Source organism: Xenopus laevis, chromosome 7S (genome assembly GCF_017654675.1).
Source record: "Xenopus laevis strain J_2021 chromosome 7S, Xenopus_laevis_v10.1, whole genome shotgun sequence".
In the NCBI taxonomy this organism is placed as follows: Eukaryota; Metazoa; Chordata; class Amphibia; order Anura; family Pipidae; genus Xenopus; species Xenopus laevis.
The window spans coordinates 60750651-60773581 of NC_054384.1; the positions used below are offsets into that span (position 1 = coordinate 60750651).

A 22931-nucleotide genomic window follows, 5' to 3' on the forward strand; every position below is an offset into this window, starting at 1 on the left:
GAGAGCAGTGACATCTAGGAAGTGCTGAATGGAAAGTGAAAGTAATTGTTTGCCCCGCCTCTATGCCCATGGCATAGAGGAGGGGCAGACAATATTTGATTGACATCTGAGATTTTTAAATGAGCTTACAGCAGCTATGAATGCTTTAATAAAAAATAGAAATTGGGTTTCATGTTTAATTTGAAAAGGACTTTTATTATACAGATTTTTGTGTCTGGGTGACAGGTCCACTTTAAAGGGGACCTGTCACCTACACATAAAAAGCTGCATAATGAAAGTCCTTTGCAAATTAAAAATGAAACCCCAAAAAATGTTTTCATTAAAACATCCATACCCGTTATAAAGGTGTTTAAATATCTAAACTGTCAATCAAATATTACCTGCCCCGCCTCTATGCCCGTGGCATAGAGGAGGGGCAGTCAATTACTTTCACTTTCCATTCAGCACTTCCTACATGCCACTGCTCTCCTCACATTCCCCCTACCATCCTCAGACTCTATAATTGTGTAGGGCACTGCACATGGATATTAGGTCCCCCATTCTGGTGCATACACAAGGTTTTGGGGTGATACACAATTTCCCTTAATAACCGTGTCCACAAAATGGCTGCTGCCTGCTTGCTGTGATTGTATAATTCCAAGACAGAAGGAAACAAAATTTAAATAATAAATACAGTGTAAGTAAAGTTTATTTTGCTCAACTAACATGATAGAAAATAATTTGAAATTATTTATTAGGGTGACAGGTCCCCTTTAATGGGAATTTCACTTTCTAGTAACATTTAGTTTCTTATAAACCTATTGGAAATGCAAAAATCAGCTGGGCTTATATAGAAAAGGTGCATGAACATCTGAACTTCTTGATATAAATATAAATGTATTTTTGGCTACACAAACATGACTGTGAATCCACAGATTGCATGCAAACTACTGTATGTTACAGGATCCAAATTCTCCACCCCGCAAGCATACACAGTTATGCAACTCCTTCCTTTTCTTGTTCCAATTGTGAAGTGATGTTATCTGGGACTAGTAGTCCCTCTGCTTTCCATAGCGGATGGTGCATGGTTTCTCTGCAAAGCAGAACGACTTCAAGTCCCAGAATTCATCAAATCAGAACTGAACAAGATATGGGTGGAGTTGCATTAAGGGATGTTGGGAATTTGTTTAAAGTAATTATCATAGTTTTCTTTTAATCTGTGGAATCAGGGTCGGACTGGGCAGGTGGGACACAAAAAAAAAAACCTGCTCCTTCAGCTGCCCCAGAGCAGAGCACGCGCCGGGATGAGAGTTTGGAGGTCGGGAGAGGGCCCTCGGAACTGCCAAGAGGGCTCTTCATTTTGCAGTCCCGGTGGGCCCCAAACCTTCGACCCTGCTTCGAATCATGGATGTTTGTGTCAAAAATAAATAAATATTTATTTCTAGAAGTCAGGTTAGGAATAAAAGGTTCATAAAAACTAAGCCCAACTGAATGAGCTCCTGTCAAAAGGAGGGCGGTATTTACTCTAAGGTACTTTTGTTTTGTGCTTCATCATTAGTTATGTAAGTTTTTTAGACATTTAAGTCTTCATATTTAGTTTTTGGTGGTTTTTTTTTTTTTAAATATTCCTATTTTTGGTTCTGCAATTCCCAAGTTTGGAATTTCTACATTATGGATGCTAGGGCTTAATCACCCTAGCAACAAGGCAAGTTATACTGCTGATTAATAGAAGTGGACCTGAAAAGAAAAAAATAGATATATGAGAAAACTAACTATAAAATATACAGTACCTTTACAGCTGACCTGATTTTGGGTTGCTGGGGTCACTGACCCTGACAGCAGTTTCAGTAGTAGGTAGGAATAGACAAGAAAGGTTAATAATACAATAACGTTTTAAAAAATACAGCCCCTACACTAAGAACAGGGAGTCATTCTCTGTGGGACTTTTAGTGCTCAGTATAGTCAGGCTGCATGTTCAGGCACCTCTAGTTCGGCAAAACAAAGTGCCACCCCCAGGACATCAAGTACTGGGGCTGGCACGTCTACATCACTTAGAATTTCCAAAGCCAGCTGACAGTATTGCTTGAAATCGTTTATTTCAGCATTATGACCTGAACATTTTCTTAAAAAATTAATAGTTTAGACTAAAAAATTATAACACTAAAAAGGACCATTATCTGCAACATAAACCTTCTGTGCCAGTACAGGTACAGGTGGAATATTATACCCGGAAACACATCATTAAGAGAGCTCCATGTCTTGTGCCATTATGTTGTATTTAAACAAACAATTCACCTTTGCCTTTTTTATCTGTAATTGCATTACAGCTGTTACATCAAAGTTTATTCCAGAGTGGAGATTCATATCATGCAATTTTAATTTACAACTTATATTCATGGAATCTGGAGTTAGCACCTTTATGTTTTAGATTTTATTTTCAAGTAACATATTTTGTAATTTTGTGCCTTGGAAAAGTCATTAAATAACTATATTCTATTACTCTATGAAATTGTAGGATACTAAATTGAAATTATATAATTATAATGATCAGAAATTGAAATATATATATATATATATATATATATATATATATATATATATATATATATATATATATTTAAATATTTGTTATCTGAAATGTTAACAAAAAATATTTTTTTTAGTCATTCATAAGTCCCACGAGTGCTCCATTTTTTCATGTGGCTATTCATTTCTCTTGGATGCACCTGGACAGTTTTTTAAATTTTAATTTCTGACACTGACTGCTGTAATACACACTTAGGGAGTTATTTATCAAGGTCCGAATTTATCTCAATATCGGCTGCTACAAACTCCGATCTAACCCGCTCGGGTTTTTAACACTTATTTATTATTACATTTTCCCGAAAATTACCATTGCGGGAAAAGCTCAGATTTTCAAAAATTTTTCGTGAATTTTCCCCAAAAGCTCCGAAAACATTGTGAAATTGCCCGAAACCCCCCGACACAACCAAAAATCAATGGGAATGTTCCCATTGACTTTTATGCAACCTCGACAGGTTTGAGATGCCGTGGTTTTCAATTCAGTCTTTTTAGCCCTTGGGGTTTAATAAATTCCGAAAAATTCGTGATTTTTTCTAAAAGTCCGATTTTATATTAAAAAAAAAATCACAAATATTTCTGATTTCGGGGAATTTCAGTATTCGGAGCTTAGTAAATAACCCCCTTATATTTTATTTTACTTCTAGGTATCAAGCACTTAGGCTTTATAAAATAGGAGATAAAAAGAAGAATATTTTATCAGGAAAACCTAGACAATTTTTTTTCCCTGTAATTGAAAGGTATAAAACTACCAAAAACAATTCATATTAAAAGGGAACTCCGGCTTCCAAACCAAAATTTTATAAAGAGACCCACATAACACAGAAACTAGGGATGCACCGAATCCACTATTTTGGATTCAGCTGAACCCCCAAATCCTTTGTGAAAGATTCGACCGAATACCGAACCGAATCCGAACCCTAATTTGCATATGCAAATTAGGGGTGGGAAGGGGAAACCATTTTTTACTTCCTTGTTTTCTGATAAAAAGTCACGTGATTTCCCGCCCCTAATTTGCATATGCAAATTAGGGTTCGGATTCGGTTCGGCGAGGCAGAAGGATTCGGCCTAATCCGAATCCTTCTGAAAAAGGCCGAATCCTGGCCGAATCCCGAACCGAATGCTGGATTCGTTGCATCCTTTACAGAAACCCCTAATATACCCATCACAGTTACCGGTTTCTTCAAAAAGTATGAATAAATGCCATTTTCTATGCTGAAATTCAACAATTAACAATTGCTAGTGAAAATAAAAAATGCTTATTAAAAAGAATGTCTAACATTTCAGCTACAACAACAGCACTTTGACAATGGCATCCTTTATAATTAACATGTTTTATTTTCACTTAAAGACCTGTGAGTGTGACCTCTTCAAATGGTTTCTATATACATATATATATATATTTATGTTTTATTCCATTTGCGTTTCATCTTGTTTTTTTAGATGTAGTATGTGGAGTTTTGTTGCACTTGATGTTTGTTTAGAAACCAGTAGAACAGAGGGTCCCATTTGGAACTGACAAAAAACACACCTATGCATAAAAACATATCATCTACCTATACATATATTTACTCATTAACAATAGCATGATTTTAAAAATGCATTAAAAATGCCCATGTGTAAGAACCCTTGGAGAGGATAAGAATCCCCCCAATAGTTTAAGCTACAACATATTCATAACAAATTATAAATGATCCATTGTAAAGCTGGTTTTGGTAGCCTCCTCATATTTATCAATGGCATTAAAGGGGAACTCCGGCTTCCAAACCACATAACACAGAAACCCCTAATATACACATAAAACAGTAAGAAAAATCAATATATCTGTAAGCTTAATCACAGACAATGACTGGGAAAAGGGATTATGAAACCATGAATACAATGCTATGTCAGATGCATTTTTCTCAGAAGCACCAGTTATAATTTGGTACATGTACTGAAAAGGGAAGTCACTAACCTTGGAGTCACCAACATTTAGTATATGAAATAAATTTGTCAAGCAGAACATATTGGCTGCTTTTCACAGTGATGCCTCCTGTTTGCTTTATGTAAGAAATACTGCCACTTGAATTGCTTTCCAAGTCTTGTGGCGTGCCTATACTGCCCTCTGGTGGTTACAGGTCATGCCATGGTTAGTCTGCAATTCTAGACACGATCGGTATTACTTACATGTGCTCTTTGGTTTCTTTTAGCCCTTTTCACCCTAGTAAGGATGATTTAATTTCTTACACACAGACACTAGAGTATTTACAATGATGTAAGCTCAATCAGTGTCCAATACCAACCCCTTTAAATGTAAAGAAACAGAAATTCCATAAGAGATGCCATATTTTGATTAATATTCTAAGATGAAATATTGTAATATTGCCAAAAGATCCATTTAGACAAGTGTTTCAACACTCAAATTGCCTCCAGAAGCAATGCCAATGCCCAGCATTGGCAGGAGGGGTGCAAAGATCTATGCCATTGTACCCTGGAGCGGTGGAAATGGGTTCTCTGAAGTTATAAACATGCTTCACATGTGACAGTCTAAAAGACTGCGTCTTGGGTAACATACTAACATAGTAAGTTAGGTTGACGCTCGTCCATCAAGTTCAACCTTTTAAGTCTATATTTAACCTGCCTAACTGCTAGTTGATCCAGAGGAAGGCAAAAAAAACCCATCTGAAGCCTCTCCAATTTGCCTCAGAGGGGAAAGAATTCCTTCCTGACTCCAGGAAGTGGGTGGATGATGCCAACTGCTACCTGCCTAAATATGCAAGACTCACTGTATAATTTGATAGAGGAGGATTGGTCTGAGGCTAATTTTCATGGATTGGCATATGATCATTGGTGCTAATAAAAACAAAACAGTCTGTTACAGCGTACATTAACATTCATAACAATTCAGCACTTCCTACTTTGTTGTCTGTACAGAATCATTTTGCTGAGATGACAATAGAAGCTTGCCCAGAGCCCTGACTTCAACCCAATGAATCCTGTGGGATGTGTAGTGATTGTGCAGAGCAATGAAGGCGTTTGCACATTATTTTGTGCCAGGCTCACTTGCCTAATCCCTGAACTGGAAACTGGTACTAATATGACAGTGTCACCCACTGTAACATACAACACTCAATATCCTCCTATGTGTCTCTTGGTTACTCACCTATTTAGATTGTAAGCTCTAGGGGGCAGGTACCTCCATCCTCTTGCTCTGACACTAAGGGAGTTATTTATCAAAGTCTGAAAATTTCTCACTATTTTGTTAAAACCACTCTGACAATGGACTTTTTTTTACTGTGTTTATCAATATAGTTTCACGAAAAAATCACGGAAAAGACTTGATAAAATCGAGACTGAAAACTCAGACTTTTTCAGATTATCGCCTGAAAACCACAAAATCTTATTATGGATTATATTGCGAAACCAAGCACAGATCATATCTTCCAAATGTAAACGGGACATCTGCCATTGACTTCTACATGACCTCTGCAAGTTTGAGATGGAGTATTTTTTATTAGGACTTTTTAAGACCATCATGAAAAATTTGGTTTTTCTTTCCCCTTTAAAAGTCCAACCAGAAAAAAAAACAGAATTTAGTAAATAACCCAAGCACTTTCTTTACCATAACTGTGGTATTGTATTTATTAACCAATCTGATATATTAATTTATTGTTCTGCTGTACAGTGTGTACTATATAAATAAAAAAATATATACAAATGTAGAAATGTATGAAGCATATAGTACAGTTAGCTTATTAAATTCAATAGAGATCTGTCAGAGTTAGTCTTTCAGATGAGTCAAAGGGATAAGCGATGGTTGCAGAGAGAGAAATGAAGCAGGTCACACAAGCTGCGTACAGATCTTCATATGCTTCATTATATATCAATCAAATAACAGATAAAAGATTGTATGTTGATGGCAAGCCAGAGATTTTAAGCACTCTTTTTTAAAATGTGAGTGTTTAAAGCCCAAATGCAAATCTGCCAGGTTCCAGCTGTTCAGAAAAATAAAACAATTGAATATAACATCCCCATAACAGGCTTACCTGTATGCTGCCAAAGTCTACATTTTCATAGTGGAAATGTGCGCATTCTGCAAGTTTAGGGAAATGTCCTTTGGTGAAGGATAACCTGTTTAAAAAGACAGTGGAATGTTACTGATTTAGAGTGTCAATTCCATGTTGCTTTCTTAGTTCGGTTCACAATTAGCTGACAACTGTCATTTATTTTTGTACAATTATAGGACAAGTCAACACAAAAAATAATGTTTTGCCCATACAAGAAAACCTAATTCTAAGCAACTTTGCAATATCCATTCATTACAAATTTTCTATGATTTGTATTTGTATTAAAAGCAGTGTTTATCTGACCCTGTCTTTTCTCTGCCCTGGTCGCTCTGCCATTTGAAACAATGTAACAGAACTCAAGTAATTGACAGACCTGTCTTCCTGGAAGAGACTGGCTTTTGCAACACTGTATAAAAAGTAACAACCAGGAGTTAAGTAAATGCTGCTTTCTACAGCAATTACATTTACAAATAACTTTTAAAGCACTAACAATGTTCAATATATTCACATTGCAAAGTTGCTTAGAATTGTGCTTTCTTTTATTAGGCAAAACATATTTTTGCGTTGATATGTTATTTAAGCTCTCTATTGCAATCATTCATTGCAACCAAATAGTACATGCTCCCCTTACTAGTTATGTTATATATATCACTTACAGAATGAATAAGCAATGTATTTTTACATAATGACCTACAAAACCCAGTATAAATAAATAGGGTGAACACCAAATCTACGGAGGCACCTTGTATGATGTGCAAACTATGGTCTTTGATGGAAAATTTAGATTTGCACTTTGTACATGTATGGGATCTGTCATGAGAATGCTCGGGACCTGGGGTTTTCTGGATAAGGAGTCTTACGTAATTTGCATCTGCACTCCTTAAATCTAGTAAAAACAAACATTTAAACATTGAATAAATCCATTAAGATTGCTTTGCCTCCTGTAAGGATTCATTATATCTTAGCAGTGATCAAGTTCAAGTTTCTGTTCTATTTTTACAGGTAGAAATGAAAACCATTTTTTAAAAAATTGTATTCTTTGAATTAATAGAGTCTGTGGGAGATGGCCTTCCCATAATTTAGAGCTTTCTGAATAACTGGTTTCTGGATAATGGATCCAATACTTGTACATATTGTCATTTCAATGACAAAAGCAAAGTCAAAACATGTGTGGTACCAAAAATGGTGACCAGCACCGTATGGAATTAATGAACATTTATGCGAAAAGACAACATCCACAAAAAATTATGGGAAGGATTTTCCTCATAGAATTCACTTCAAGTAAATAGTTGTGTATATTTTTGATGATTTCCTTTATACCTGTAGTGTTAAAACAGTACTTTTGCACTTGATCATAAAGAAGCTGCAAAAATTCATGTCAGTGGCAAAAATAATCCTATCAGGTTTATTAAATGTTTATATGCTTTTTAGCAGACATGGTATGTTCCCCAGCAATGGGTAGTCTTGCCAGGAGGCACCTCTCAACCATTTTATTTTATATCTCCCAGGTGGTCCTAACATGGGTTAGGGCATGACATATGAACAGCTTAGCATTTCTAAGAAGTCCCATTGTATTGGACATGTGTGTGCTAGACAAGTACCCTGGGCTGGTTTGTTTTTTTTTACTTTGAAATGATCTAGAAGTCTGTGCTGGTCCTGCAATCTAATACAATAGTACCTGCACTGACAGAATGCGGTGAATACTATTATTTTGTCTATAATCTCATCTTTTCTTTATTAGATATATAGTGAATAAAGTACCCCCTCCTCTTGTAAAATATAAGGATATTATAAGTTACCGAGGAGTTTCATGACAGGTCATGGAACTCCGAGGTAACTTCTAATATCCTCATATTTTGCAACAGGGGGTACTTTATTTATTATAATACACAAGTTTTAGTGAGTCATGTGACATAAATGACATCCGTTTATAACTGATGACATCAGAACTCACCGTTTATAAGGATATAATTTACAAGATATTCATGGCTTTTGTGTATTATATACCGCTCTCTCTCTCTCTCTATCTCTATCTCTCTCTCTATGCATCCATTCAGAAATAAAACAGGAAGAGCACAGGGTAGAAGTATCAGATGCTTTGGTTTTAGGTAAACCATAAACTATCCAGATTTTTGTTGCCTAGAGACTGACAACTTAACTTAAAACTAAAGTAATGTACTGACTGCAGGTAGATACAACAGTTCTTTATTCTTGCCACAGGAAAAACAAAAAAAGTACAGACAATTGCACACAAATTGGATAGTACTATCATGGTACATTGATAATTTATTTTTTAAATCTCTCGGCTCCATTGTATTCTTACTGTATAATCTGAATCCAATATAAATGAAAAAGCCATATAACGTTCGCTCTTTTTCACTTAGAAATGACAGAAAGTAAATGGATCCAGAGAGCAGTGGGGTTGTTCACAATAAATGCTCTGCTCAAATTCACATCTAAATATTCTTAGGCTAATGGAACACATGCTATTTTATCTGCCTCCATGTGCCCCAAACTGCCCTACAATAACAGCAAAAGAACCCCCATACACCACTAGTAATGGCAGTCCTTGGCCTTAAAATATATTTGCAGTAATAGTTCCCATGTGGTAATGGTAGATTTTCCAAGGCTCACTGATATATGCAGATAAACACAGTATGACCATAGCTATTTTTAGTGCAGCATAGCTTTACTATTCAAAGTTTAAGGGTTGATATAAAAGGGTTTAGGGGTTGATATTGCCCCAAATCGTAGAGAAGAAGCCTCAAGCACATTAGAAAAGTAGAAGCAAAGCAATAAGTGCAGGGACAAATCAGTGGTATAACTACAGGGGAAGCAGACCCCACAGTTGTGGGGGGCTTCCTTTCTATATACAGGGGCCCCACAAAGGAGGGTTAAGAGTGACCTGAGACTCTGTACTTCACCCGCGATGCATGCAAAATCATGATGACTATGTTTTGGGTGTGTTTTTTAGGGGGTCCAAAAAAAATTGCTCAGGCCCACAAAGGTACGCCACTGGGGCATATACAGGTATTTGAAATGGGTTTTATTTGAGCTGCATCAAAATGGCATTTGCTGCAGATTGGCCTGCCAGTTATTGCTGGAAATATGAGCAGAAGGCTTACACAAAAAAAGAACACATTTCATCTGCTTTACACTCACGATTATTAAAGGAGAAGGTAAGGCTAAAATTAAGAAAGGTCTATCAGAAAGGACTATTTAATGCTGCTCTGAATCCTCTGTCAAAAGAAACACAGCATTCTTTCCTTCTATTGTGTACACATGGGCTTCTGTATCAAACTTCCTTCTTTCAGTTTAAACCTCCAGGACAGGGGCTTGAGCATGCTCAGTTTGCTCCTCTCCCCCTCCCCTCCCTGCTGTAATATGAACCCAGAGCTATGAGTGAGCAGGGAGACTCAGGCAGGAAGTGATGTCACACCAAGCTAATATGACAGTTGCTATCCTAAATAAATAAAGAGTTTATAGAGCTGTTTACTCAAGTATGTTAAAGCATTCTGCAGAATAAATATAGTGTTATAGCTTGCACTATTGTGGCTAATCTATTGGCACTAAACTGCTTTGGTATATTTTCTTCTCCTTTAATATAACATTTAAAAAGCTGTGGACTGCACTGGACCTAAGGCCGCCCCCTGGCAGGCAAATATGCATGCTCGTGCGCGTGATGTCACTTCACCTCCACTAATGACTCAGACACCCCACACCCATCCAGCTCCACCACCAGATTCAGACAGTAAGTTCTGCCTGGGCTGGTGAGATCATTTATATTTGATTCAAAAAAACATAGGCACCCAAAGGCCACCCTTTACAGCTGCCACTCTAGGCACAAGCCCTTGAGTGCCTATATATTAAAAAAAGGCTCTGTGTGTTATATGACTCATTGAAAGCTGCGTATATTGTACCCTCGGTGGATATTAAAAGTTATTTTGGAGTTCCATTATCTGTATTAAAGTACTCTGCCTGTAGACTTTGCCTTTATATTGTCTTGAACCCATCATAAAAAATATATGCCCCCAGTGTTTACTTGAAAGCACAGAATACCAACAGAATCCAGAACTGTACACTGTACCCGAAACCTAAGGACACTGAATTCATGCTACTGGTTGGGTTATTTGAGCACGACACAAACTTACTTCTTGACATTTTTCACCTTCATGCTGGCAGTACTACCACAGGAGCGGATAGGAAGTTCTGCAGGAATCTGTATTTCTCCTGGGACTGGGATGTCTGCCCCTCGTGCCTGTAGAAGAAAAACAAATGCTCATGTTGCTAAGTGTGTAAAGCATGTCATTCAAAAAGCATATCAGTTTTATGCATATCAGCCCTACAGGAAATTAGCTTTGCTTTTTGCAAGTAAGTAAACAGGATTTCCATAAATGTCAAGTATCTATCTAGTTACTTGCATTTATAGTTCATAAGTAGATGGTCTTACTACAGCAACAAAAACAGAATCACTTAGGTTGTTAAAGTTAATCCAGTAAATGTTTCTGAAATTATTTGTTCTAAGCGACATTTCTGTGTTTTTTTTTGAGTGAGGTTTTTTTTTCATTAGAAGTCTTTTTATTCAACCTCTTTCCAGCCCGCAACTAAAAGTGCTATCAGGGGACTAACCACATCAACCAAAACATATACAGCAAGCATTTAATATTATTGTTATTCTGATTTTATATTGATTTTTTTTTTGTTGGAGCCATCTCCTATTAATTTTTCATTCCAATATCCAAACTGGTAACAGCAATCTTTTAAGATAAATTACATAAATACCTTGAATTGTGAAAGAAAAATTATCATCCAAAAAACAAAATATAAACGCTAACTATAAATTGTCTTAATATACTACTTCCTACACCATACTGCAAATGTATTTTTCAGATGAACTGCTTCTATTGAACAGGGCCATCGTTATCTCTTGTAATAACCTGTTTCAGCAGCTCCTCAGAGAGAAATAAAGTTACTTGCTCCCTAAGAACAAATTTTACCACTTAAACATCATATTTAAAGGGGAAGCGCTCCAAAAAAACTGTTATTTTTATTCAGAACCTAATTATAGTAATCAGATTTTATAATGAATATTATTTATTTTTCAAGATAATCAGAATTTCAATTCTTCCAGCCTCCAATTTTAAAATTTTTAAATGCTAGCCTCAGTCTAGAGAGAAGACTGAATATAGAGAGCATATTTTATTGGTATTATCTTTCACTATTTGTTTTTTTCCTTTACAGGACCACTTGTATTTATCTTTTATTGTCTGTTACTGAAATGAATTCCTAGTTGCTAAGGACCATGCCATTATAGTTCGATTTTAACCTCAAATGAGAGCTGCAGAACACAAAGGTTCATTCAACTCCCCCCCCCCCCCTCAATTTGTCACTGAATACTACTGTCTACATCAGTGATGATCAACCTGGGGCCCTCTGAGACTGCTGGATTAGATCTGTAAGAGATATCAAGTAACAAATAGAATGGGTAGCCAACAAGAAGCATTCCAGCTATACATCCAATCTCATTAGTCAGGACATCTTATTTTACTTAAAGAGAGCTTTGCCAGCCCTTGGGTAGGGGTTCACATATTTATACTGTAACCAGAGGAGGGCAGTAACAACACTTAAAACAGAATGTGGAAGCTGAAATGCTCTAGTAACTGTTTATTGTACATCTATCATGATATACAGGTCAACCACATTTTTGGCATATTGATTTGGATTTCACTACAGGTTTCAACCTTTTACATTCCTGCTCAAAACTGAAGGTACCATGCAGTCACGAGTTTTCATTTTCATCCTCTAGAGAGCTTTGCAAAACATAAAAAAAACACCTTTTATTTGGTACCAGGGCAATTTATGTAATAGCAGTGACCAGGATGAGTATTCTAATAAAGTACAACCATATAGTATAGGGTATAGGGTCCAGGGCTGGACTGGGATTCAAAATAGGCCCTGGCATTCCTAGTACACAGAGGCCCAAACAGCCCCCAGCAACCCACTTAATAGTCACTTTCTATGGCATCTTACAGCAGCCCCTCTGGCATTTGTCAGAACCCACAGATGGCCAGTCCGAGCCTGATAGGGTCCTATTATTTTAGTAACAATACACCAATGCTCAATAAGGTGAAGTGAGGCCCAATTCACACAGTTGTAATATAATATAAAAGTACGTACGTTAGTACATTGACCTCCGTATCTATTGCAAACAGTGAAATCAGCATGACAGGTCCCACACAGAGCTCACATAAACCTTTAACAGAATTCTTTGAGATCACTAGATATATACAGAATAAAATGATCTGTACTTTTTTGTAAAACTTTTAATATGTAAAGCAGTTAAAATCCTAAGTGTATTTTCTCTTTAGTAAGACTTCTTTAAAAAATCCAATTATTAACACTGGTGGAGAGCAAGCCAAATATTGGGCAGAACCTTCAGAATCTGAAAATTCTGATTGGGTTAAAAAAAAAACCCATGAGCAGTTATTGGATAGCTCTTATCCTTTCTGCACCAACCTAACGACAGGCTGGTAAAGTCTAACTCATTGACAATCAACCTTTGTTAGCTCAACTTTTAGAATAGAAACAGCCTAAACTTTTAGAATAGAAACAGCCTAAAACGTTTCATGCCTAACAGGGAACTTATGAGAAAGTGCCCCATTAGGCTGTTTAGGAACAAAAATTTTTGGATCTGAACAGAGCAGAAACAAGAAGCTTTGACACCAGGACAAGGGTGGCAATTTGTGTGCCTCCATGATACTATTACTACTCTACACTATCTGAGTTGGGGCAGACAATCCTCAAGACAAACTAGAATGGTCAGGAAACAAGGAGTTAATATTGATGACCTATTGACTATTGGACAATATATTTGGACAATATAAAGTCAAAACCCACAATATATTTTTTAAAATTTTGCTTCCCTTTTGTTCAACCCCATACACACTATTTCATAAGCAAAAAAAATGTCACCACTTTTGATTTTTTTTTTAACACTATTAACTTAACCCATTTCATGAGGGTGATAACAAGCCTGTCCTGGACTTTTATTTAATTTTTAACCTTTATTTATTAATCCAATTATTAATTCCAATTTCTGTCTTGGGTCAGCACTAGGAGGGAGGGCTCCCTATGCAGGAGGAAGCAGAGTTGAGAGACCCCCTAAAACGTAAGTACTCATTAAGCATATTACAGCATAATTACTTTAATGTCATACAAGTCTTTGTTATCCATTTAAGCACAGTGCTGTAATACCAATATAGTTACATAAATAAAGTATTGTGATACTGCAGATATGGAGATACTTGTACTTAATTATACTTTATATATTTCTGACACACCTAACCAATATTTTCCCTGGAATGCAATGAAATAAGTTTATGCAGGGAGGCATTGCCCCAGTGGAATATGCAAAGTCAAAATGCACAGGATGCAGAGACCAAAGAGAAACATTAATTACATGCTCTGTGGATACAAAACAAAGCTCTGCCTCGAAGCATACAACCATTAATAACTGAAAAAGAAGCTATGGGGCTGCATTCCCAAGGGACTTGGGTGAATAAAGTTGGAGAACTGTTTATCTCAGCCTCACATGCTATTTCCAGTAAACACACATGCCTCACCCATGTGAGACTGTGTTACTAAAACTGATGGTAGGCGTCTCTCACCATCACTGTTGGCCATTTTGCAATGTGTCTGTAGAAAGAAATATATAACAGAATTTTCTGTTAATATTTTATCCTGAAAGTAAACAGGCATCCAACATGATTTAGGTAGAACTAGGCGAGGAAGGTACTATCTTGGTTAATGAAGACCCAAAGTTTACTTTTCTATCCCTGTCTACCTTTCCAGTACATCCTCCTCTTTATCTCATACATCTCTGCTTCTTTACATGGCAAAAAAAGAAAATAAATTCTATTTATACTCAAAGTTCCCTTACCACTGGCACTTATGTAAACCAACGATGGGTTAACATACAGTATGCACCGGTGTGTTTATGATTTACATATATGGTGGTGGGAAAGGAACTTAGGAAATTATGATGTCTGTGATAGAATAGATTGAGCATAATGATCCATGAGGCCCTAAACTGGCAATAAAAGTTGCTCTTTTAACCCTTTAAGTGCCAGCAGAATTTCACATTTTGGTTACGCGAAATGCCAGCCGTTTTTGAAACATTTTGTGCTCTCTCACTTTAGGGGCATTTTCTGAGGGGAAACCTATAGTTTACCTAGGAAAACTATACATTGTTTTTTTCGGTAGAAACTGAGCTTTCTAAATCTGCCTGAGTTTTCATGTATTTCCACCTGTGCAAAAAAATTTATAGTGCTAAATACCAAAAAAAAATGAAAAATTACCATTTTTCATCGTATATCAATTTATACCAGAAAAATATTTCATTTTACGGATGAAAATCCAACTGATTTGGAAAGCCTTATGTCTCTCGAACGTGCCAATACCAGATATGTATAGTTTTAGGGAGATTTAGGATTTCTGTACAGCAAAAACTCCCGGCAGTATATTACCGAATTTTGAAAGCACTAAGGCAGAAAACGGCATGCTTTAGATTCCAAGGCAAAAAATCCTGAAACCGTAGGTTTACCCCAGAAAACCATACATTTTTGAAAAGTACACATTCTGCCGATTACAAAATGGGTAACTATGTCTCTCTACTCCCAACTACCAAACATAAAAGCTTGTCTGAACATAGCGGTTTTTCAACAAAAAATTCAAAATTCTGAAAAATCATTTCAAAGGTTTTATTTTGCTGCTCCGCATATCCCAAACTATATTAGGTACCAAGAAAAAGCACCTGAAATATGATTGCCAGGGGTCCACTGAACAATTTGATACCCATTATGCATAGGTTTACCAAAGTATCTGGCATTTAGAGACACCAATATGAAGTTAGCACATCCAAATTGTTCAGGACTTTACTTCAGCTACTGAGAAATCAACACATTGACTGCATTTTTTGTGGGGTAAAAACACAGAAATATATGTTTACCCCCCAAACCCATATATTTTTGGAAAGTACACATTCTACTGAATCTAAAATGGGTACCCATGCCTTTCTGCTCCAAACTACTGAGTCGCAAGGCTTTCCCACAATTGTCGGTTTTGGTGAAATATCTGAAAATTTCCTCAAAGCTTCAACTTCCCAGCACCATATCGCCCATGTATCATTACGTACTAAGAAAAAGCACCCTAAATATGATTGCCAGGGTTCCTCTGAACATTTTGGTGGTCATTGTTCATAAGTTTACCAAAGTATCTGGCATTTAGAGGCCCCAAAATGAAGTTAGCGCATACAAGCAGTCCCGTGGGTAACTTCAGCTAATGAAAAATCAACACATTGACTGCATTTTTGTGGGGTAAAAACACAGAAATATATGTTTACCCCTCAAACCCATATATTTTTGGAAAGTACACATTCTACTGAATCTAAAATGGGTACCCATGCCTTTCTGCTCCAAACTACTGAGTCGCAAGGCTTTCCCAAAGTTGTCGGTTTTGGTGAAATATCTGAAAATTGCCTCAAAGCTTCAACTTCCCAGCACCATATCACCCATGTGTCATTACGTACTAAGAAAAAGCACCCTAAATATGATTGCCAGGGTTCCTCTGAACATTTTGGTGGCCATTGTTCATAAGTTTACCAAAGTATCTGGCATTTAGAGGCCCCAAAATGATGTTAGCGCATACAAACAGTCCCGTGGGTAACTTCAGCTAATGAAAAATCAACACATTGACTGCATTTTTGTGGGGTAAAAACACAGAAATATATGTTTACCCCCCAAAACCCATATATTTTTGGAAAGTACACATTCTACAGAATCTAAAATGGGTACCCATGCCTTTCTGCTCCAAACTACTGAGTCGCAAGGCTTTCCCACAATTGTCGGTTTTGGTGAAATATCTGAAAATTGCCTCAAAGCTTCAACTTCTCAGCACCATATCACCCATGTATCGTTATGCACCAAGAAAAAGCACCCTAAATATGATTGCCAGGGTTCCTCCGAACAGTTTGGTGGCCATTGTTCATAGGTTTACCAAAGTATCTGGCATTTAGAGGCCCCAAAATGAAGTTAGCGCATACAAACAGTCCCGTGGGTAACTTCAGCTAATGAAAAATCAACACATTGACTGCATTTTTGTGGGGTAAAAACACAGAAATATATGTTTACCCCCCAAACCCATACATTTTTGGAAAGTACACATTCTACAGAATCTAAAATGGGTACCCATGCCTTATTGCTCCAAACTACTGAGTCGCAAGGCTTTCCCAAAGTTGTCGGTTTTGGTGAAATATCTGAAAATTGCTTCAAAGCTTCAACTTCCCAGCACCATATCACCCATGTGTCATTACGTACTAAGAAAAAGCACCCTAAATATGATTGCCAGGGTTCCTCTGAACATTTTGGTGGCCATTGTTCATAAGTTTACCAAAGTATCTGGCATTTAGAGGCCCCAAAATGAAGTTAGCGCATACAAACAGTCCCGTGGGTAACTTCAGCTAATGAAAAATCAACACATTGACTGCATTTTTGTGGGGTAAAACACAGAAATATATGTTTACCCCCCAAAACCCATATATTTTTGGAAAGTACACATTCTACAGAATCTAAAATGGGTACCCATGCCTTTCTGCTCCAAACTACTGAGTCGCAAGGCTTTCCCACAATTGTCGGTTTTGGTGAGATATCTGAAAATTGCCTCAAAGCTTCAACTTCCCAGCACCATATCACCCATGTGTCATTACGTACTAAGAAAAAGCACCCTAAATATGATTGCCAGGGTTCCTCTGAACATTTTGGTGGCCATTGTTCATAAGTTTACCAAAGTATCTGGCATTTAGAGGCCCCAAAATGAAGTTAGCGCATACAAACAGTCCCGTGGGTAACTTCAGCTAATGAAAGATCAACAAATTGACTGCATTTTTGTGGGGTAAAAAACAGAAATATATGTTTACCCCCCAAAACCCATATATTTTTGGAAAGTACACATTCTACAGAATCTAAAATGGGTACCCATGCCTTTCTGCTCCAAACTACTGAGTCGCAAGGCTTTCCCACAATTGTCGGTTTTGGTGAGATATCTGAAAATTGCCTCAAAGCTTCAACTTCCCAGCACCATATCACCCATGTGTCATTACGTACTAAGAAAAAGCACCCTAAATATGATTGCCAGGGTTCCTCTGAACATTTTGGTGGCCATTGTTCATAAGTTTACCAAAGTATCTGGCATTTAGAGGCCCCAAAATGAAGTTAGCGCATACAAACAGTCCCGTGGGTAACTTCAGCTAATGAAAGATCAACAAATTGACTGCATTTTTGTGGGGTAAAAAACAGAAATATATGTTTACCCCCCAAAACCCATATATTTTTGGAAAGTACACATTTTACCGAATCTAAAATGGGTACCCATGCCTTTCTGCTCCAAACTACTGAGTCGCAAGGCTTTCCCACAATTGTCGGTTTTGGTGAAATATCTGAACATTTCCTCAAAGCTTCAACTTCTCAGCACCATATCACCCATGTATCGTTATGCACCAAGAAAAAGCACCCTAAATATGATTGCCAGGGTTCCTCCGAACAGTTTGGTGGCCATTGTTCATAGGTTTACCAAAGTATCTGGCATTTAGAGGCCCCAAAATGAAGTTAGCGCATACAAACAGTCCCGTGGGTAACTTCAGCTAATGAAAAATCAACACATTGACTGCATTTTTGTGGGGTAAAAACACAGAAATATATGTTTACCCCCCAAACCCATACATTTTTGGAAAGTACACATTCTACAGAATCTAAAATGGGTACCCATGCCTTATTGCTCCAAACTACTGAGTCGCAAGGCTTTCCCAAAGTTGTCGGTTTTGGTGAAATATGTGGAAATTGCCTCAAAGCTTCAACTTTCCAGCATCGTATTGTCCATGTATCGTTACCAGCATAAAGCATCCTAAATATAAACATATGGGTCTACTAAACAGTTTGATACCCAATGTGCATAGATATACCAAACTATGTGGCGCACAGAGACCCCCAAATGACAATATGTATAGACATTTTCACGGCTGACGCGCTGGCTGCTGCAATATAACCACCCGGTGTGTGTATTATGCGACATTAGCCCACCTAACAGTACAGAGACCCCAGAAAACCATATATTTTCAGAAAGTACACATTCTGACGAATCCAATATGGGTAAATAAGTGTTTCTACTGCAAACTGCCAAACTGCAAAGCAATGCTGAACATAACGGTTTTTATCAAATTTCGGAAAATCGTCACAAAGCTTGAATTTTACCCCATTATATGCCACACATTTCGTAACGTATCAGCATAAAACATCCTAAATATGAACGCCAGGGGTCTACTGAACACTTTGATGCCCAATATGCATAGATATACCAAACTATGTGGCGCACAGAGACCCCCAAATGACAATAGTGTATATACATTTTCACGGCTGACGCTCTGGCTGCTGCAATATGAGCACCTGGAGTGTGTATTATGCGACATTAGACCCCCCTAACAGTACAGAGACCCCAGAAAACCATATATTTTCAGAAAGTACACATTCTGACGAATCCAATATGGGTAAATAAGTGTTTCTACTGCAAACTGCCAAACTGCAAAGCAATGCTGAACATAACGGTTTTTATGAAATTTCTGAAAATCGTCACAAAGCTTGAATTCTACCCCATTACATGCCACACATTTCGTAACGTATCAGCATAAAACTTCCTAAATATGAACGCCAGGGGTCTACTGAACACTTTGATGCCCAGTATGCATAGATATACCAAACTATGTGGCGTACAGAGACCCCCAAATGACAATAGTGTATATACATTTTCACGGCTGACGCGCTGGCTGCTGCAATATAAGCACCTGGTGTGTGTATTATGCAACATTAGACCCCCCTAACAGTACAGAGACCCCAGAAAACCATATATTTTCAGAAAGTACACATTCTGACGAATCCGATATGGGTAAATAAGTGTTTCTACTGCAAACTGCCAAACTGCAAAGCAATGCTGAACATAACGGTTTTTATCAAATTTCTGAAAATCGTCACAAAGCTTGAATTCTACCCCATTATATGCCACACATTTCGTAACGTATCAGCATAAAACATCCTAAATATGAACGCCAGGGGTCTACTGAACACTTTGATGCCCAGTATGCATAGATATACCAAACTATGTGGCGTACAGAGACCCCCAAATGACAATAGTGTATATACATTTTCACGGCTGACGCGCTGGCTGCTGCAATATAAGCACCTGGTGTGTGTATTATGCAACATTAGACCCCCCTAACAGTACAGAGACCCCAGAAAACCATATATTTTCAGAAAGTACACATTCTGACGAATCCAATATGGGTAAATAAGTGTTTCTACTGCAAACTGCCAAACTGCAAAGCAATGCTGAACATAACGGTTTTTATCAAATTTCTGAAAATCGTCACAAAGCTTGAATTTTACCCCATTATATGCCCCACATTTCGTAACTTATCAGCATAAAACATCCTAAATATGAACGCCAGGGGTCTACTGAACACTTTGATGCCCAATATGCATAGATATACCAAACTATGTGGCGCACAGAGACCCCAAATGACAATAGTGTATATACATTTTCACGGCTGACGCTCTGGCTGCTGCAATATGAGCACCTGGAGTGTGTATTATGCGACATTAGACCCCCCTAACAGTACAGAGACCCCAGAAAACCATATATTTTCAGAAAGTACACATTCTGACGAATCCAATATGGGTAAATAAGTGTTTCTACTGCAAACTGCCAAACTGCAAAGCAATGCTGAACGTAACGGTTTTTATCAAATTTCTGAAAATCGTCACAAAGCTTGAATTTTACCCCATTATATGCCCCACATTTCGTAACTTATCAGCATAAAACATCCTAAATATGAACGCCAGGGGTCTACTGAACACTTTGATGCCCAATATGCATAGATATACCAAACTATGTGGCGCACAGAGACCCCCAAATGACAATAGTGTATATACATTTTCACGGCTGACGCTCTGGCTGCTGCAATATGAGCACCTAGAGTGTGTATTATGCAACATTAGACCCCCCTAACAGTACAGAGACCCCAGAAACCATATATTTTCAGAAAGTACACATTCTGACGAATCCAATATGGGTAAATAAGTGTTTCTACTGCAAACTGCCAAACTGCAAAGCAATGCTGAACATAACGGTTTTTATCAAATTTCTGAAAATCGTCACAAAGCTTGAATTCTACCCCATTATATGCCACACATTTCGTAACGTATCAGCATAAAACATCCTAAATATGAACGCCAAGGGTCTACTGAACACTTTGATGCCCAGTATGCATAGATATAGCAAACTATGTGGCGTACAGAGACCCCCAAATGACAATAGTGTATATACATTTTCACGGCTGACGCGCTGGCTGCTGCAATATAAGCACCTGGTGTGTGTATTATGCAACATTAGACCCCCCTAACAGTACAGAGACCCCAGAAAACCATATATTTTCAGAAAGTACACATTCTGACGAATCCAATATGGGTAAATAAGTGTTTCTACTGCAAACTGCCAAACTGCAAAGCAATGCTGAACATAACGGTTTTTATCAAATTTCTGAAAATCGTCACAAAGCTTGAATTCTACCCCATTATATGCCACACATTTCGTAACTTATCAGCATAAAACATCCTAAATATGAACGCCAGGGGTCTACTGAACACTTTGATGCCCAATATGCATAGATATACCAAACTATGTGGCGCACAGAGACCCCCAAATGACAATAGTGTATATACATTTTCACGGCTGACGCGCTGGCTGCTTCAATTTGAGCACCTGGTGTGTGTATTATGCGACATTAGACCCCCCTAACAGTACAGAGACCCCAGAAAACCATATATTTTCAGAAAGTACACATTCTGACGAATACAATATGGGTAAATAAATGTTTCTACTGTAAACTGCCAAACTGCAAAGCAATGCTGAACATAACGGTTTTTATCAAATTTCTGAAAATCGTCACAAAGCTTGAATTTTACCCCATTATATGCCCCACATTTCGTAACGTATCAGCATAAAACATCCTAAATATGAACGCCAGGGGTCTACTGAACACTTTGATGCCCAATATGCATAGATATACCAAACTATGTGGCACACAGAGACCCCCAAATGGATATATAGTAAATAAAATTTACAAGGCAAAACAAAATAAGGCAGTAAAGAGTGAAATGCAAAAAAATCCAATAAAACCACAAAAATCAATGTTTTTTTCCAGACTCGTGTTATCGGCCGTCAGAATCACAGTTTGAATATTTTAGCTGGGCCAAACAGGTTATACGGCTAGAAACAAGTGAACACAACATACGCAGAGCTGAAAATGCAATAAAATGGCTAAAAATGCAATAAAATGGCTAAAAATGCACCAAAATACCCAAAATTGCAATATAATCACCGAAATAACATAAAAAAGATATTGCACAGTACGGTTAGCGAATACGCTATTCGTAATGGCAATAAAACATTTTTTTCAGCCAAAAAAAGAAACGATGCGATAAGAAAAAAAAAAAAAAGCCACAATGCCATGTATGTGCGTGTGCGTGTGTACAAATGGTAAATTACATGTTATGTGCGCGTGTGTGCGTGTGCACATGTGTGTAAGTGCAGTGAGTGTAAGTGACCCCCCCAATCCCCAAAAATGTATGTGTAAGTGTGTGTAAGTGTGAATCTAAGTGTGTATTACTGTAATAAGTGTGTGTTGGTGTGTTTGTGTGTGTAATTGTTGCACTAACCTGAAAAAATCGCTGGAGACTGTTGCAGGCGATCTGGAAGGGCCTCAGGAAGAGATCTGCGACGTCCTCTGTGTGCCTGTGCTGTGGGGGCGGAGATATCCAGCGCGGTGTAGGCTGCAGCAGCAGGACACGTAAGTTACACGTGCCTGCTGCTGTTTTTGGGCCCCTGGGCGATCGCGCCCCAGGGGCCACTCGATCCCCTGCTCTGCTCGTTGCCTAGGGGCAGGGGATCGATGCGGAACGGAGCGAGCGGCTCTAACAGCCGCTCCTCCGCTCCAGAACCCGGAAGTGCTGCAGAACGTAGAATCTACGTTCTGTGGCATTTCAAGTTACTTTTCCACAGAACGTAGATTCTACGTTCTGTGGCACTTAAAGGGTTAAAGCTATTTGTAAATGTGATTGTTGTGTGTACTGTATATTTTGAGTTGGTCCCTTAGCTCAGTAAGTGACAGCAGCACAAAGCATGTGCAGTGAATCGGCAGAAAAGAAGATGGGGCGCTACCGA

At 37.8% G+C, this 22931-nt stretch overlaps 1 protein-coding gene across 12 annotated transcripts in view; it reads right to left on the bottom strand.

The window, feature by feature from the left end:
* Nucleotides 1–22931, bottom strand: part of arhgap32.S (Rho GTPase activating protein 32 S homeolog) — a 210147-nt gene that overhangs the window by 86542 nt on the left and 100674 nt on the right. For all 12 annotated transcript variants that reach the window (XM_041571305.1, XM_018227720.2, XM_018227723.2 and 9 more), the window contains 2 exons: nucleotides 10760–10866; nucleotides 6588–6672 (listed from right to left, as the gene is read on the bottom strand). In XM_041571305.1, coding sequence (XP_041427239.1) covers nucleotides 6588–6672; nucleotides 10760–10866 — 192 coding nt within the window. The remainder of the gene's footprint in view (nucleotides 1–6587; nucleotides 6673–10759; nucleotides 10867–22931) is intronic.